This window comes from Pituophis catenifer, unplaced genomic scaffold (assembly GCF_029215685.1).
Source record: "Pituophis catenifer annectens isolate HBS135680 unplaced genomic scaffold, rPitCat1.0.hap2 SCAF_3, whole genome shotgun sequence".
Classification (NCBI taxonomy): Eukaryota; Metazoa; Chordata; class Lepidosauria; order Squamata; family Colubridae; genus Pituophis; species Pituophis catenifer.
Genome location: NW_027256883.1, coordinates 25,371,081 through 25,390,737, shown reverse-complemented (window position 1 = coordinate 25,390,737; position 19,657 = coordinate 25,371,081). Strand labels below are relative to the sequence as shown.

Below are 19,657 nucleotides of genomic sequence, written 5' to 3'. Positions count from 1 at the left end.
GAGTGATATTGTGTTCTACCTCTAAGAAGAGTCATGCAAAAGCTGTCAAAAACCAAGCAAATCTATAATTATTTCCAGCCATTATGCCAGGAAGTCATTTTTATTATTTATTTATTTATTGTAGCATATAGAAATAATTTCCTTCGAAGGAATTTTTTTTTTTTTTTTGGTGTTTTGTGAAAAGTGATTCCAAGGATAGACTTGTAAGATTAGCTAAATGTGTATTTATATAATCCTAAATTTCTACTTGTTTCTTGTGAAATCAGTGAGGCCAAAAAAGCTTACCTGTGAAAGTGAATCATGTTTCAAACTGAATGGAAATGTAAAGAACTCAGCATTGTAGTTACTATTCTAAAGCTGGAATCTTTTAAAAGTTGATTGCTACAAAAATGCCATACTCCTCCCAATATAGCTTACATTGTTCAAATGTAAAAGGTGTAAAACATTTCATCAATTTATTTAATACATGCCATATATGTATGGGGGGGATAAGGGATCCTGTCCAAAAATTGAAATATAATTGAGGAAACACATCAATTATCATTTAACTTTTGATGTAACAATGCTAGAAATCTTTTATTCTCACATAACAGAAATATACCTTCTTTTAATTTACCAACAGCAGCACAATAACATAATGTAAGCTTACCAGTTACGGATTGACATTACATAGTAAATGGGTGGCCTCTGGAAATCATTAAAAGCAGGTTGTTCACCCAAAGAACCAGAACCCATATTGTCAAAGAGCAGCCAGTCTCCAATATTCAGCTCAGGGAGTAGACAGCTTTCCACAATTTGATCAAGCTCATCACAGGATGGACCCCAAAGACTGCTTGCAAACAGAGGCTCATCTTCCTTGTATTTCTAAAGAAAAACAATTCTGGCAGTTATATATTACTCAGAACAGCAATTGTTAAGCAACTTACTTATGACTAGCGCAAATGATAGCAAAATGTAGTCCAAAGTAATTTACCGAAGACTTTTGCCTGTAGCATATAAGTGTGCCCTTACCTTGTGAACCTCTGGAATAGTAGTCAAGTTCTCAGATAGCTTGCTTCCAAAAGAACCATAAACACCATCATTCATGTAATAAAAAAAAACTGGTTCATCGTTCTGCGTTTGTTCCACTGTAAAATAAGCAACCAAATACAAACTGCATAATAAATTTCAATTTATGGTGGTGCTTTATTTTTAAAAGCTATAATGAATGCATGTTACATGAGTACAAAAAGAGTTAAGAGATTTAGAAAAAAGCATGAATTTACCCAAATATATAAAAAACATTTTACAACAAATGGTTAGGTAACGCATATAAAACTTATTTGTTGCTTAATACTATCTGATCACAAAGATGGGTTGCTTTTTTTCAAGTGGTCTTTTGTACATTTGCATTTATGGGAGCCACATCTCTACAAATTCATCATTAGAAACGTCTGATATCAGATTTTTAGGCAGGAGGAATATGTTATGCATACTCCCGGTTCTTGTGCTTCCCCATAATAGTACTAAACCCTTTAGGTGTTGGTCAGGCTGGTCAGAAAAGGTACCGGCCAAGTGCAAGAAGTAAATGCACAGATAACTAGTTGAAAAACATAAGTAAGCAACTTATTCATCATCATCTCTGCATCCTAATATAGGCAATTGGCAAGCTTACTCAATGTTGGGTAAGAAGAACTGAAAAGAGTACAGCCCTCCCAAACAGTGTAGTTACCTGTGGTCTGTATATTTATCAAATAATGTTCTATAAAACTGGATGGTTAAAATATTGTGACTTCTTTTCATAAGCCAGTATAGGGAACACCATGAAAGGAGACAATACAATCCTGGTTGGCTTTTCCCAAAATGTAAAATTTCTAACCAGAATCCCTACTTCTGGAAGACTATGTTGCAAAAATATCACAGGCACAACATAGCTAAATTAGTTGCTTTATTGCAGAAAACAATTAAGCAATATAGACATGGAAGATCTCACCAAGTGCAATACACAAAAATCGGTATATCTTTGTTTCATTCCGTACAAAAACATTGCTCACTGGAATGTATTGATTTAGGAACCTTGAAATGTCTGTAGTACAACAGAAAGAGATCCTGGATCCATTGGGTGGAATACAGAGAAGAATTTGCGTAAGGTAAAGGGATTCAGATAAGCAAAATGTGGGGAAATCAATCCACTGAAATATGTGACAGTGCAGAATTGAAAACAATCTCAGCCAATGCAAAAGGTGGTACTTTTTCCCTGCCAAGGTTAAATTGCAACCTAAAAAAGACCCAATGATTTTAAGTAATCTCATGCTAGAAAATAGCTAATAACAAAAATACAGGTTTGAATCATCATGGTTAAGCCAAAGCAAATGCTTATTGTTACACAGTACTTCTTTCTCACTGAAAGGATGGAATCTGGGATTATTATATAATTGTAGGGAAGATTACAAAGGCAATCTGCTAAAGACTATGGCTATGGCAAACTCCTTGGCTATGCAAAAGTTGATGCAGATAGTCTAAGGCATAATCAATACCAAGAAATGGAACTAGAGAATGACAATTTAATGCCCATTTTCTTTATGGTGTTTTATAACTCTGAACATATAAGACTGATGAGATTGTGTACTGATTTGTTATTTCTTGAGATATCACAAGACCTATAAATAGGCATGTCTGCCAAGGCCTCCACTCCTGCCAAAATAGTTGTTACAACACTATCCTTATATTTTTGGAACTGTTACTTCAAGACATCTAGGGCATACACAAAACCCCCCACATTCACTACTTTATTTTTGTTCTCCAGTAAACATAGTCTATAAGTGGCCATTTTATCCCACAAATAAGAATAGTAAAGACTCAAAATGCACAAAAAAGGTCAGCTGCAGCATAAATTTAGAGTCCTGTGGCATCCAACTTTGTCTTTCTTCCTTGTCTGTCAGCATGAAATGAGGATAGTTATACTGATAATCTTGCTTCCACTATAATTAGTAAGGAGAGAGTTCTGAAAAAATGACTATAATCACCCAAAAAGACAAAAGAGGCTTTCTAGTCTCCCAAGAAAAAAATAGGAATATTTTGCCATAGCTATTAAAAGCATTTAATCAAACTAAAACTGCCAGAGCTTCTGGTGAGGGTCATGGCAAACTTGACATCCTTGAAGCAACAGGAACGGCATTTACAATGGAATCAGCAGCCAAACTGGTCCATGCAAATCTTTCCAGATAAAGGAGAAATTCTGAGATTGCTCACTTGCACTCCAGATAGCTGCTCCTCTTGAGTAACTACACAAGTTGAGGTTTCTAGCTCATAAATTGGGCAGCTGGGAGTTTGAAGGATTTCAACCAAGCTCACAGCCTATTATGGAGCCCATTATACAGACACAAAATTGAGCCAAACCTCATTTCTTAATCACTTTTGGATGCAATTAATTTACAGCTTAAAAGGGATTTTCTAAGCAGCAGGATAAGATTCCATTTAGTGAATTCCAATAGAAAAGGTTTTAAGGACTTAAAAACTCTTGGCAAAAAGCTAGCAACAGTTATTGTAAAATATAAAATGGGTAAAGGGGAAGTTGCTTTGAAAGATTGTTTTTGGTGAAATAGCTTTTGAATAAATATGGAATTAAATTAGACAAATAAACCAGCCCTTTATGGGAATGTTTTTTATTTACTATTACTGAGTGCAGGCAATTGGTGGATTTTACAAAAGAGAAGATAAAGATAATGTGAGTCAGACTTATAGCTGACTATAGCTATAAGAATGTAAATTGTAATGCTAATTTTAACTACGGAATGCCATTAGAGAAGAAAGTATTAAAGGCACAGTATGAAGACAGAGGGAAAGTTTTTCTTTCCCTCTCTCCTTGTTTGAGACACTTTTTGGATTACAATATTATAACGGCAACCAGAAAAGTGGCAAGAATGAAGGGGAAGATTGCTCCAACAAGCTGCAGAGAGAGGAATTACACAGGATTTGCCACAGAAAATGTTAAAGGAATATTAAATTAACTAAATCACTTGATACTAAACTGACAGCTTTTAAAACAAAATGGATGAAAGATTTGCAAAGATGAAAGACCCTGAAAAGTTATAATTATATAGTAAGAGATGAACTTATAATTGTATTTATAACTGCTGCAAAGGAAAATGGAGGCACATTCTTTTTTTTTGCCCTTTTAGCTTTCTCATTTTTTCTTACTTTATATTAAGTTTATTTTTAAAAAAATATCTTTAATAAAATTATATTTTAAAAACCCTGAAAGATCTGCAAGACAATAAATATCAAGGACTTATCGAACCCTGAATATTTTCAATTACTGAGTCATCCAGCATGGTCAGCTGTATTTCCAGCCAAGGGCACTTGTCCTTTACAGCAATTTCTCCATATAGAGGCAACTCTCATATGAAGGAAACTGTATTGATTGCATATAGTGGCATCCGATGAGGAAAAGGAAGGAGTATCAGATGATACAGAATCAGATTACTTTATGAGGATACATATGGGTCAGCCGAGTCTCAGTAATTCCAAGGCAGTGATCGCAAAGATGACACAGGAACCTATTACAATAGGTACAGTTGTGATTTTAATACTGCTGATCTTGAGCTACATGAAAAGTAACAGATAGTAGACCAGATGAAGTGGCAGTAATTGAACAATGCTTATCAAAGTAGTTGTGGGTTTAATAGGGATCATGAAACTACACAAGTAATCAAGTGTGGAGTATAAGGATGAGGCAGAATAGAAATCTTCACAGCAAAATCAAGAAGCCAGATAAGCAACCTAACGATATGAATGAGATCCCTAATTATAGATGAAAAAGATCCAAGCACCAGAGAAGACAACTTAAGAGACCATTGTTCAATTAGCTATATAACTGCTTCTTTTATTTTGCTTTGCTTCAGAAAATATTTGAAAAATCTTTCTGGAAACAGGCCAGTACAAATTTGATATATGGTTATCAAGGCAACTGAAAGTTTCAAAGAATGCTGTTGAATCAGATAATCAGTCCCCATCTCTATCCATTCTAGAAGCAAGGGCAATAGAAGACCAGGCACACTAGCAGACATATCACTTCCAAGGAACATTTTCTTCCAAAGGAAAGGTCAAAGCTAGGAAAAGTGCTTAATTACCAATGGGATCGCCTCTGATAAGGAAGACAAGGGATAGCAAACATTAGGTGGCAAAAGCTAACTTGTATTTCAAGGAATTTGAAAAGAGCTTGAGATGCTATAGTCCAAACAACTAGCAGAAGTTTTGCTAAGAGTTCATTGATGCTGAAGAACAAAAATGAAGGTGTAATAATTTGGCAGGGAGGATGAGAATGAAAAGACAAAAGTAGGCAACAATTAAAAACAAACACATAATTTTCTTCCACTGAAAAAAAGACACAGAATAAATGAATGCTACTACTGCTGCAATGAAATATAGAATGTCTCCCAGAAAAAATGTCCTCAGGTACAGAAAGTGCTTGAGACTGCCATTGCCAAAGTGATGCATACATAAAATGCAAAGATGAAGAAAAATTATTTTACAAAGAAATTATTTACAGATTTAAAACTTTCAGCCTGAACTTTTTCCAAGTATGACCTAATTTTCAAGTAACTAAAGAAAACAATTTAAGGACTGTTTTCTTATTAAGCTAAGTAAATGGGCCCTTTGTTCTACCAATTACCTCCTACAAAGCTACTGAAAGAAATTTAGCTTTCTGGAAAACTTCCTATAGATTGATTCTGTCATTCCTTTATAAATGCTTATCTTAAAATACTGGTACTCTATAAACTTGGACAATTTAAAAGGGGAGTTGTATTTGACAAGCTAGGATCCAGAATAGTGATTAATCTTTACAGTTTTTACACCAATTTAAATATTTGCCAGATTTTGCTTACATTTATTGAGAAGAGGGTCACCAGATTGAACAGCTTTCTTTGCAAAAATATTAACTGCTAGAGTAAATGCTGAAGAAACATAATAACATCCAGGCTCTGCAATCACAGTTACACCAGATTCTTCAGGAAAGTAGGTACCAAGCAGCGGAATGATAACACGATTAATCTAAAAAATAAAATATGAACATTTGAAAATTCTCTGCTAATTTGGAACAATCACAACTTGATAAAATTGTGGAGTCCTTGGTACTCTGAGCTATGATAAGATAAAAATATATACGCTCCCCGGTGGGAAATTAACTGAAGAAAATATGACTATCACAACTTACTCTTCATGAAGAAAACATCGATCAGTGGTTATTAGTATTATGACTACATGCTAGATAGATCCAGCATTTGAGGTGGAGAACATAGTTATGTGACACGGTTGTTGCTTAAGGCAGTAATTGATTACCAAGATTTTGTCTGCTCCTTTCCAAGTTGCAGCCCAGAGATTGCACCAAAGCCATGCATGTTCAACAGAGTAGCTTGCTGCTTTACCCAGTCATTCTACACACATTGTTTTAAAGAGATCTCAGAGCAATACATGGCAGCTACCTTACACAATGTTCTTGCCAGCTCTTGGCTATCAACCATTATTTAGCCATATATAACTAGCAGTTCCTGACCCTGAGCAGTTTTAATAGCAACCAATTATTCTTGGGTTTTTTCTCAACAACCATATTATATAAATTTCTAGAATGATTTTTCAATCAGAATAAACCAAAGTTGGAGCCCATCAACAAACTGATAAAAAATAATGGCTTCCCTTTCTGGCTTATTCTACCTGTACATTGTTAAATCACACCAGTTTCACATGTTGTAATGATGGAAAACAATGAGATTCTAGTTGCCTTTGAAATAAATGTGATACAAGCCAATGGGAAGTATTAAAAACTCTATCACACAACTATTTATAAAAGCATACTACATTTTGTCATACTGCAGCAATTCTAAAAAATGATTCTACAAATCTTTTGCTTTTTTAGCTGCGATAACCCACACATCTTGAGTCCAACAATTATTGTCCACAATCAGATTTGCTTCCTTTTTGAAGGTGCTATAAAATTGGATTTTGTTCATTCAAATTACAAAATACATATTATTTTATTTAATGGTTGCATGTTGTCCAGAGTCACTTTTTATGAAAATGCGTGGCCATACAAATTGGATAAATAAGTAAACAGTCCATGCTGTACTGTAAGTGAAACGTCAATATTTGTTGATAGTTGCCAAAGTAACCTTATAGTTTACATTCATAGTATTGTAAACAGAAGTTTGAACTGAATAAAATGACAGGCCAATTTCTATAAGAAAAGTATCTCCTTTATTGGAAAAGGATCTAATTTCATACCTCTTCCAGATCAAGTTCATGATCAGTGAAACCACCACCAATGTTCAACATATTCAAGGTAAAGCCAAATTCTTCCTAAAATAGAAATGCAGAAAGTTTGCGGTTTATAACACATTAGTTATTCTTTTCAAATGTTTACTCTTCATATATATAACTCAACTAAGTACTCTGTTACATTGCTACAAGCATTATTATTATTATTATTATTATTATTATTATTATTATTATTATTAGATATACATCAATATATGAACAGTGAGGCATCTGGGTATCATTCACAGATAATAGTAATACTAATATTTGTTATATTAATCATATTTATGTAATTGTGGTATTATACATATTTGTATTAGTGTGTGTTCATTGTTTAGTTATTTTTGTGCGCCATTCTAATAACAATCACAATATCATTTAAACCTACATAGTGATACCATCTTTCAACATCTAATCTTTACATCTAGCTATTACTTTTAGTATATTATATAAAAATATGTATAATGATATTCCCCCTTGATCTTGTTTCTACCTCTATTCTAGCTCTCAATAAAACCAATCTTATATTAAACAGCATTCCCTTTCTAACCATCATCTCTTGTCCGCTTTAGTATTTCAATTCTTATTCATTTTTTGACTTGCGTTCCAAACTCCTCCCTTGGGTCTTTGTCTCTGTCTACATCTTTCCTACTTAACCCAAATATTTCTTCCATCTCTGCTATCTTTTGCTGCCGTACCTCCAGAGGATCTGCTCAAGCCCCTATCTTTTCTTCAAAAATATCTTTCTTTATATCCAATCCCATTTTTTGATCTCTTAATATATATTGTCCAGTGGTGAAATCCAAAGTTTTTTACTACCGGTTCTGTGGGCGTGGCTTGGTGGATGTGGTGTGGCTTGATGGGCGTGGCACCCACCCATCATGGGAAGGATACTGCAAAATCTCCATTCCACCCCACTCCAGGGGAAGGATACTGCAAAATTCCCATTCCCTCCCCATTCTTGGGGGGCAGATATTGCAAAATCTCCATTCCCACCCCACTGCGGTCAGCCAAAGGTGGTATTTGCCAGTTCTCCAAACTACTCAAAATTTCTACTACCGGTTCTCCTCAAATTTCCGCTCAAAATTTCCGCTACTGGTTCTCCAGAACCTGGATTTCACCTGATATTGTCCCTTATTTGATTCATAAATTTTTATTGTCCTCTCCTGTTGTTTTCTCCTCCTTCTCTTCTTGTTTTATTTGTTGATTTATCTGTTCTGTCTCTTCCTCTGGTCTTTCTATTAATCTCCTCTATTTCCTATTTTATGATCTTTATTCATTGTCCCTTGTTGAACATTTTCTGATTTCCCCACAATGTCGTGCATTAAGTCTTTTATCTCCCTGTGGTTCTTTATCAACATCATAAGTACTTTGGAGCATCAACACCATTTCTTTTTGAAATCCACTCATCTCCGCCTGATGCAACATCTTGTCTTATTTTGATAGGTCCAAATATTGCTCAATAGCCTGTCAGTAGTCTGTCACCGCCCCAAAGACAAAATGTCTATGATCTCAGAAAGCTAGTTTAGAAACCATTTGCTCAATCTTAAGAGTTGCTCCTCAAGGGAATGCAATAGTTATAGTTGTGTCCTACAGTTAGTCAATTAGTTCCATTTAGGTAATCCAGGAAATTTTCGAAATGTCTCCTTAAGTCCACTCTGTAAATTCAGTCATAAATCTTGGCATTTAAAAATTGCTTTCTTTAGATAAATCGCTTTCCATAATCTCACAGTTAAAGCTCCAAAAACCATGAAGTAGACAGATATACAGTAGAACAGTAGATAGCACAGCAATCCTCCAGGTGTTATTTCCACTTTTTTTCCCCTTTGTCTTATCAATACTTCATCAGCAGGAGTTTATTATATATTCCATTCACCAGTAGATGGCGCCTTCAGCTTAAATTTCAACTTTGCACAAAATCTGACAAATATTTATTTCAGATTTTTGCAAATAGTCAATATTCAGACAAATAATTCCAGCATTTTAAAATGTCTTGCCAAAACATTGCCAATAAAGAAAATTCAATCTTTCTATATTTTAAAGATTTTGCGCTCTCCTTTTAGTTTCTTTTCTTTCAGGTCTATAATTTTTCTCTCTGTAATTATTCGCCGCTTTGACAATCATTTCAAAGAGTCTCTTTTCCAGGGTTTATTTTCTTTGGGGTTAGGTTCTAGGTAAAAAAAGAATCACCTCCAGTTCCAATCACTGTTCATCTACACCGCTCAGGCACATACTTTGTTTCTTCGAAAAGCCCCAGCTTTTCATCGTTGGATGGGAGGGAATCCCTGGGTCCAGCTGGAGAGCCACAGCTCTCCGCTACCTGCAGAGTGCCCTTCCTTTCTTTGTCATCCTCAGAGGGTGACTTTAGCCCCTTGGGGGGCCCTCCAATGAGGAGGATTCGGCGTGAGTTTGCGGAGCCCTGCTCCTTACATCCGATCTTGACGCGATGTCAAACCGGAAGTCACTACAAACATTTCTATAGTTTAAAAAAAGAACTAAAACTTAACAAATGTCAAATAAAAGAAAAATAACTACCTATATTAAGTATGAAACTAATATTGTAAATATTGTAGCTTGGATCCAACAAATGGCTAGTGGAACTCCGGTCACAGCATAGAGGTTTCTCATTTCTTACTTTCTATTGCACTACTTCCTAGTGCACCCTGAAAACCATTTCTAAGGCTTGGACAACTTCCTGAAAGATCTCATTTGTGATCTGTGACTTTATAACAGGAAAAACATCTTCTTTTGTGCACTCAGATGTGCCTTTCAAAATAGCTATCAACCACTGAACCCAGTCATTGTAACAGAAAAAAACCCCATGTTTAATGTAGAAATGTGACATTACCATAAATTTTAAATAAATTAAAACAAATTAACATTTAAAAAAAGTTTCTTGTAGGGAGGTGTAAAACTTTCTATGCTCTGTGCACACAACAGCCAATATGGTGTGTGTGCATTTCTGAACTGGAGCATAAGCATGGCCTATACCAGCACAAAACTCTCATATCCAAGCCTAACTATTTTAAGATTTTTGGGCCAAATTTATATAGATTTTAATTGTTTTTAATATTTGTATTTCATGTTTTTAATTCTGGCTGTGCACCGCCCTGAGTCCTCAGGGAGAAGGGCGGTATATAAATTGAAAATAAAATAAAATAAAAAAGATGGGAAAATGAGGAAACGGCAAAACCACTTAATAGCAAAGAGGAAACAGAGAAAAGAAAAGCTTGGAAGATCCTGTCCCCCAATAGGCAAGATATGCTGTACTTGAAATCTAGGGTAGTGTGACGCAGTGACTCTTAGAACCCTTGACTTCAAATATAGTATATCTAGCTGGGAAGCCAGGGAAAAGGGCAGGCAGGCTGATAGTATGCCTCCTCCTTGTATTTGCTGCCACTATAATATCCAACTGGTCCAGTCACTTGTGAGGGACTGGAAAACACACAGGATATACTGCATTTTAATTCAAACATGACAACAATTAAAACGAACAAGAAAGAGGCCATGTGGACACGAAGGAAGCAAGCCATCCCCTACTAGTTCCCTTAAACATCTCTTGAATATTTTTTTTTCATAACACACTCAAAATGTTTCTGTTTTAGTTTGGACAAACCATGAGTTACTCAGTCCAGAATGGTACAGCCAATCTTCCAAAAACATTTCTCACTCTGGACAAATTCCTAGCTTTTTATATCAAGAAGATCTGAACTTACAGATACATATACTCAAGTTTTAGTGTACTTACAGCCATATCAAATACACAACGAGCGTCAGAAATAGCATCTTTGTATGCTTGAGATTCCATGCAAGGGTTTGACACGTGAAACCTTTTATAAAAAAAAAAAGAACTAGAAGTTACATGACGTAACTTTGCATTATTGTTACAAAGAAGTTTTAGCTTACATTAAAGTACAGTGTACAAAAGATATCTTTTAATTTCTCAAATCCATCAAATAATGTAATAGCTAAAATATTAATAAAAAATAATATTGTGTAAACATAAGTTAAGAAGTAATTAAACTAAGTATCAGTGTGGGTATTGTTTTCCAGTATTTTTTTTTTCTCCACAATTCAGTTGGGCATTTCTCCTTCTCTCACAATATGAAGAAATGATCTGGTACCTTTTCAAAATTACTTTACAGGCATACTTAACTAAGATAATTGATTCAGCTACACATAATTTTCATAGTGGTCAAGGCCATTTTTTCTTTAAAAAATAGCTTTTTTGGGAAATAAATATTCTTTATTTTTATTTAACCATTTCCACTTATCAAAGCCTTATCTTCTAAACTGCTAACAAAAATTGCTGACTTAAGATCAAATTATTTTATCTTGCAAGTAAATATGAAGATCAAGAGCTAACACATAGTATAGGTCAATGATGGTGAACCTGAGTGCCAAAAAGGGAGCACGCGTGCACCTGGGCCACAATCCAGAAGAGGAGCTACCTAGGGCGCTTGCGTGCGCCTGAAAATGAACTTCTGGTTTCAACCAGCTGCTCTTCCGGGTTTCTGATGTGCATGTGCACGCAACGATCAGCTGGCCAGCGTGCATGCTCACGCAGGAAAATGGAAGACCAACTAGAAGATCTTCTTGTTTCTGGCACTGCCGCATACAAAAAAGCCAGCTGATTGTCATGCGCGCATGCGCCCCAGAAACCCAGAAGAGGAACAGGCAACACCATGTGTGCCAGGCGACATGGCTCCACATGCCACTTTGGGCATGCGTGCCATAGGTTCACCATCATGGGTATAGGTGATGAATTGCCAAGAAAAAAAAGCTTCATTAACAAGATGCATGAAGAATGCTGAAGAATAATTGAGACTAAATGTTTTAATCCCAAATCTAATAGTTTGCAATTTTGCTTTATAAATTAACTAGCTTTGAAGCAAGAAACCACTTTTCTTTCGGTACCATGAATGCCTTCAATTTGCTGCTATATATAAAGTACATTTCTGTAAAAATTAGTATACACAAAAAGCTATATAAGTGATTTCTGCTATAAGTGCTTATTTGCAAGAGTTTATCCTATGAAGGAATGTTATGTGCATTTTCTCAACATACATTGAAATTTTTGGTCACCCTTGCAGTCTTAATTTTAATTTTACATGTATTCCTAATGCTTTCTTTCAATACTGATGACAGGAAGGAGTTGAGAAATATTACAGGTCTACTCACTTAACACCAACTATTTGGACATTCAGCTCCTTAGCACATTCCATGAGATGACGACAATTCTTCAGGGTAGTGCCAAACTTCATAGTCATCTCTTCATCTCCATTTATGTCTTCTGTGGCAATATGAAGTAAGAGCCTAAGAGAAGGGGAAGATGATTGGGGCACAGTTGGTTTACAGCAGCATCAGCACATGTGAAGCCTGAAGACTGTCAGAAGCATGTTGATTATGATGTCATTACTCCAATTCTCTCGACGACGAGTCATGTGAACCTAATAAAAACAATCCTGTACAGAGAGAAAACTACCAATTAGGGCCTAAAACATGGAGTCAGAAAAAACATGGGGGGGGTTGGAAATGCAGCTGCTAAAGACTGTTGTAGCAGAAAGTCTGTTGAAGGCTGCAATGAAAAGCCATTACACCATAGTACAATCATAATCCAAGTTCCTTTAAAAATATATGTTAAATATGGTACACTGCTGGATACTGAAGCAAACTGAAGAAAGTATCTTTATACATTTCCTATAATTATGGACAAATATGAGTGCTTACTTTCACTAAAACCTAAATAAACTGGTGGAAATTCAAAATTTCTATTCCTTCTGGTCTCTAAAAGAAAAGATCTATTTGCAAACTGAGTATCAGTTAATAGTCAGAATTGCTCTTAGACATTGGAGTAATATATTTATTGTTGCAGGTTTATCATAATCTTCTCCAAGAATTGGTGTATATGTACCTCCAAAAATAATTGTATTGTCTGTTTTCCCATTAACACAGCCTACATAAGTCACTACATAGGCAGTTTGCCAAATATAATTTTTGGAGTATTATAATATTAAAAGAGTGGTCAACAGCAAATACAGATTTTCCATAAACTCATGCAACCAAATATTGTCCACTATTCTTTTTAATTCAATTGTTTGATCTTAAAGTGCTATGCTTCAATATCTATCAGTAACATGGGACAAAATAAAACATACCTGACATTTATAAATCATTATCTGATTACATAGCTACCCTGTTTCCCCCAAAATAAGACATCCCTTGATAATAAGCCCAATCAGGCTTTTGAGCGCATGGCAATAAGGCCAAGCGCTTATTTCAGGGTTCAAAAAAAATAAGACAGGGTCTTATTTTTGGGGAAACACGGTATATTACAACTATACTTTTATGCAGAACTTGAAATTAGAAAAAAAAATGTCTCTATTGCCAAACTCATTTTTTGATCCTTTGTATAACAAAAGATACTTTAGGAACTCTATACAACCAGAGCAAGGCAAGTAAGACAAGCAGGGTTTTTTTTTTTTTTTTTTTTTTAAAAATACTATTTCCAATGATCACATACTTACCTCTAAAAGGCTTATCTCTTTTAGATAATCCTTCTTTCATGCTGCTGCTATCCCTGTAACCTAGAAGAAAGCTTGATGTGCATTGGTGGTGCAGCACCATAATTCTATCACACAGTGAGCCATTCCAGATTTGTTCTTGATTTTCCCCACTGAAACTTTCTGGATGCTAAAGGGATCTTGAGGCAATTTTCACAGATGGTCATCTGATCAGAAATTCGATTCATGCCAGAGTCCCAAGCAATGTAGGGATATATACATATAATATAAATTTGTTTCTTATTCTTGACTGCCCACATAATCTTGACAGGAACAACTTCTGTGTCAAGGAGTTTTAAGGTATGTTGATAAAGTATTATCAATAAGATTAGTACTTTTTAAAAGCAGTTCATTAAAAGAAACTGAATGGATCAAAAAATTACTAAATTCTTAATAATCATCCATTTTAAAGTGGAAAATGTAAAGAGATGCATGGTAGAACTGTAAGTAAATATTACTATACAAGAAATACACTTGAGAAATGTATCTTTTTTTACTTGACTCCCACATTAAAATTAATAAATTTAAGCTTACTTTGCATTTGAATGGTTTCTAGCAATTTTCTTTAATTCTAATTCATTATCACATGTCAAGATGTTTACTCCAATTTTTGCTGCATATTTTATTTGAGAAGCTTGCTTGCAAGGACTGGTGAATATAATGTTTTCTGGAGAAACACCCAAGTCTTGAACCAATGCCATTTCAATCTGAAACAGAAAATATAGTTTTTAAATCACTTAATCTTAGAAACAAAATTTTAGAAATCAATTGACTAAAAGTTAAGAATAAATAAATTTTCAATCACAAACATCAACTCATCCATGAGCTTTGTAAAGAAAGGCTTCTAAAAACGAAGTGCCACCATATAGATAAAGGTTCCCTTCGCACATATGTGCTAGTCGTTCCAGACTCTAGGGGGCGGTGCTCATCTCCGTTTCTAAGCCGAAGAGCCAGTGCTGTCCGAAGACATCTCCGTGATCATGTGGCTGGCATGACTAAACGCCAAAGGCCCACGGAACGCTGTTACCTTCGTACCAAAGGTGATCCCTATTTTTCTACTTGCATTTTTTACGTGCTTTTGAACTGCTAGGTTGGCAGAAGCTGGGACAAGTAACAGGAGCTCACCCCGTTATGTGGCACTAGGGATTCATAACCACTGAACTGCCGACCTTTTGATCGACAAGCTCAGCGTCTTAGCCACTGAGCCACCATATAAATTGCCTTATATCCAGAGGCCAATTAATCTGTAAAACTTTAAGAAGAAACATTTCCTCAGATTTATGTCGGTGAGGTAAGCATTATCTAGAAACTAAGAGAATGAGAAGAGGAACTCTGAAGACTTACTTTATTTGAGCATGCAAACCCAGTTCCAAGAGCTGATAGTATCTCGAGTACACCAGGGGTGGAATTACATTTTAGGCTGTAAAACGGCTTTATTGGTGCCATCACATTCTGCCAGTGAATATGTTGCTTGATCAAGTTTCCCAGATCGCCAATAAAAAAACTATTTTTTCCAGTCTATAAAGGAAGTATTTTAATCAACAGTTAACAATGAGCAATCTTTAGTGACTAACCAACAAATTTAGAGAACATTTGTCATTTTCTCTTACTGCCTCAAAATGGTTGGGTTTTTTCATTTTATTTTAACTACACATAATTCATAAAAATATGATTTATCAGAACACATATGAAGCTGTAAGGTTTATATATGTAAAAGTAAATATAATGGGAATGAGATGTGATAACAGCTTACAAGGGTATGTTCATAAATGTAGTTGTCAATGACATCTGCAATGTTCATTCCTTCATCCAGTAAGCCAATGGAGTAGTTTGCATCCTCAAGAAATCCTTTCATCTCAGCCGTATTCCGCAAAGCCGACAGTCATAAACCAAGAAACACAAGGAACAGGCCACAAAGCCTTAGAGCTGGATCCTTAAATTATGCAACAAACTGTTAAAAAAAAAAGTAATTCAAGCCCATTTTAGTTTGGATTATATATGGATAGCCCCTTCATGTGGAACATTACTGTTCTGAAGAAAGATATTATAGACTCATGTAGCAAAAAAAGGATTTAATATCTGTCCCTTCCAACTTTATTATTCTATGTCTGTATCTTCAATTTTTAGGCTGTGAAGGAATAGCACATACTTAAAGTAACTACCATAGATAATGTTCCAAATTCTCAAAATAGCTATTTGCCTTCAAGAAAATAAGCATTTGAGTTAAGGAGGCATTGATAAGTGTAACAAGGAACTTTAGAACCAGGTGGTCAAGCTGTCAGCATCTTCTTAACTCAAATTGTAATTGTGCAGCCGTAGTGCGAGTTCAGAAAAACTTGCAGGTTGAAGTTCTGACCAGTGCAATACATAAGGCCACTCTTGTTTCAAAGTACTTTTTTGGCTCCATTTATTTAGAAAAATTGCATATTCTCAAAAGAAAAGAAAACAATATTACTCTTTGTTATTATTTAAATTTCTCATTGGGGATTTAAAAAAATTAAAGTCAATTTACTTTAAAAATCCAACCCCCCTTATTGGGAGAAATAAAACGTTCCTCAGCTTTAGCTTCCACTTTCCCAGTCTCCTAGCTTACTATCGAATGATGTAGCCGTCTCCAGTGGTTTTGTTTCTTCCAGAAATGTAAAGGTCATCTGCATTCACAATTATATAATTCAGATGCCTAACTTAGATAACAGTGATTAGGCTACAACCACAATCATCCTACATAATATAGAAATAGTCTCTTTTCTATAGCCATCAATGGAAGGAGAAAGCTGAAAACATATTAATGGGGCTTGAATATACAATCAGACAAGGCAATGGTAATTAATACTCTGTTGCCAGTAAATTAATATTTAATTGACTTTTCCCTCAATCATTTCAGAGTAGAACTTGAACAGAAACAATGTGGTAGGTCAACTCGAGCAGATACTGCATTTCCAGAATGATTAGCAAATATTAGCAATCAAATTATTCAAGACAACCTTGGGAAACTTTGCTATTATAGTAGCAGGTATTTAGTTTACTTTTGTTTGGACAAGAGGAGCCAGCACTAACATAATATGATTACTCAGTCTTATGAAACAGTTAAATAAGCCCATATCTCATAGGATCTTACAACATGTTTTTTCTTGACAGTTTACCTGGGTGTTAATGATTTAACAGAGATGTATCAAATATTTTGCACACAAACTATTGTATAGCAAGCTACAAGATTATACCTTTTTTCTTTTGAAAAAAAACATTTTGTGTTTAATGTTGAATTTAAGGATTACCATCCACTTTAAAAATATGTATTCAGATAATTTAGTAACAGAGCCAGTTTGGTTATGTTTTTATGGCATCAAGCTAGAAACATGAGAGATCATGAGTTCTAGTCCAATCATAGGCAGGAAGCCAACTGGCTGACCTGAGGCTAGTCACTTTTTCTCAGCCCTAGCAAGAAGACAATGGCAAACCATTTCCAAAAATAACTGCCATGAAAATTGCAGAGACTTGTCCAGGTAGTTTCCAAGATGGGGCACAACTGAATGAAAGAAACTAGAGAGTTGGGTTGATATAATGATTTAAGGCACCAGGCTAGAAACTGAGTTCTAGTCCTGCCTTAGGTAAAGATTTCCCCTATCCAGTTCAGGGGGTGGTGCTCATCTGTTTCTTAACAGAGGAAGCCAGCATTTTCCAAACCCATCTGTGGTCATATGGTCAGCATGACTATATGCAGAAGTGCATGAAAAGTCCCAGTGAAGTGGTACTTATTTATCTACTCACATGTACATGCTTTCAAACTGCTAGGTGTGGGCAGAAGCTGGGGCAAGTAATGGGAGCTCACCCTATTGCATGGTGTTCAGGTCTCGAACCTGGGCTGCCATCTTTCCAGGTGATAACCTCAGCATCTTTAACTGCTGAGCCATCGCACTCCTGCCTTAGACATGAATCCACCTGGGCTACTATGGTCCAGCCACTTCTCAATCATCAGAAGACAATAGCAAATTATTTCCAAGAATCTTGCAATGAAAACTGCAGGGATTGGGCAAGGCATTTGCTATGAGTCAGGAAAGTTGTCAGATCAAAGTATTATGTGTATGTATGTGCACCGTAAGTCTACAGTAACTAAGAGACAATTAAGCAGGGCTGTAATTGTGTGGACAGGAGAAATCCATGAACTCCACTATGCCTAATAGTACTAGCAAAAGATGGACCCACATGGTGTAGTCTCTGCCAAGGTTCAGGGATACTGTAGCTGCAGCAGCTTCATGGCTAGATGTTTTAATGTTCTTTACTGGTTTTAATATTTTTATTGTTTTAAATGTTTTTTTAAATTTTTAATAGTAATAAGTTTTGAATTTTAATATTAATAAAAATGTACACTTAGAAGACTGTTGATAAGGCTATAACACTAATTTTTGAAATAAATGCAGAGTTTTACTGAATTATGACCAGTTAAGATTATATCAAAATTTGACAACAGAGAACAACATTATGTGATCAACTTAAAAATAACATTTGATTTATTGTTGTTCAGATAGCTGTGTACTGAGCTTAGAAATCAGCTATGATCAACACTTACATGGACAAGTTAGGAGATGGAACCCTACTATCATCAGCTAGGTTCCCAAGGTGGCTCAGCGTTGAAGTCGAACTGTTCTCGATAAAGCACTTCTCCTAAACCCTCTGGATAGTTGTAAACTTGATCAGAGAGCTTGCCCTATGAAGAAAACCAAATATTCAGTCAATTCAGAAAATCCAAGTACACAAAACAAATATTCTCTTATGTTGATTCTAATACATTGGCATGCTATTTAATTAAAATTGTTCAATTCACAAGTTTCCCAAGGCCCATTTTTCAAAAATAAATTTCAAACACCACTATACAGCTTCAAACATCTGGCCCAACATCATGATTTCTTCCCATGTCCTCACATAGCCCCCCATGTCATAAAAATATCAGGAAACCTGACTATATCATCTGTTTCAAAATTTATGATCTAATGTTATCTCATAAGTCTATGGAAAAAACAAACACCAAAAAATACATTTTTGAGGTGAAATGAAGAACTGAGCAACAGTATCTATTCTGAGTCATAAACATGTTTGTTTTTAATAAAATTTGACTTTTTAAAGATCAGTAAATAGGAGCACATTCTTGCCCATATTGGCCATGTATGCAAATTCCACAAACGACTAATTTATGGTGCAGGGTAACCAAATCCTATGGATACCAAAATCCCTCCAGCAAAATTGTGCAGTGGATATATTGGGGATGGTATCTAAACTACTATAAAATAAAATATAGCAGGATACAGAGCTTAACTAAGCTTAAGATCACCAAGATTTGAGCAAAAAATAACCCCTGTGAACACACAGGAATCTATGTTTGACTAATAAGCGTAATGAAAAATCTGACTAAGCAAGCAAGACTAACGAAAGAAGCACTAGTTTATTAAAAATTGATAATGGATAACAACTGGAAGTATATGAGGAGTGAGATCTAATAATTAAATCCAGATAGACCATTTTGATAGAAGTGGAATGAATGTGACTGGCCATCCATTTTTGCAGTTCCAACAGGTAAATTCCATAATAGAAACTAGTTCAATCATTTTTAGTGAGAGCAACTGGGCAGCAAAGTTAGGTTTATACAGCCAATTTCTCTCCTGTCTGTAACCTGTAAACGAAGCATTACTAACTAAAGCAGCTATCAGTTGTGCCGTACTGATGCAAGCTTTTACAGGATTTTAGCATAGGCTGACATAAATAAATTGTGCTTTGTGGATGGGACAATATATGTTAAATGCCAGAGG

The 19,657-nt window shown here is 35.3% G+C and overlaps 1 protein-coding gene across 1 annotated transcript in view; it reads right to left on the bottom strand.

Moving 5' to 3' along the window:
* The window catches only part of AZIN1 (antizyme inhibitor 1), a 32,340-nt gene that overhangs the window by 1,807 nt on the left and 10,876 nt on the right, over positions 1–19,657 (bottom strand). The window contains exons 2-11 of the mRNA XM_070940402.1: positions 18,424–18,561; positions 15,610–15,807; positions 15,201–15,374; positions 14,391–14,563; positions 12,475–12,609; positions 11,042–11,123; positions 7,261–7,335; positions 5,868–6,033; positions 1,012–1,127; positions 650–864 (exon numbers count right to left, since the gene is read on the bottom strand). Of these exons, the coding sequence (XP_070796503.1) occupies positions 650–864; positions 1,012–1,127; positions 5,868–6,033; positions 7,261–7,335; positions 11,042–11,123; positions 12,475–12,609; positions 14,391–14,563; positions 15,201–15,374; positions 15,610–15,711 (1,238 nt within the window). The 5' untranslated portion in view covers positions 15,712–15,807; positions 18,424–18,561. The remainder of the gene's footprint in view (positions 1–649; positions 865–1,011; positions 1,128–5,867; positions 6,034–7,260; positions 7,336–11,041; positions 11,124–12,474; positions 12,610–14,390; positions 14,564–15,200; positions 15,375–15,609; positions 15,808–18,423; positions 18,562–19,657) is intronic.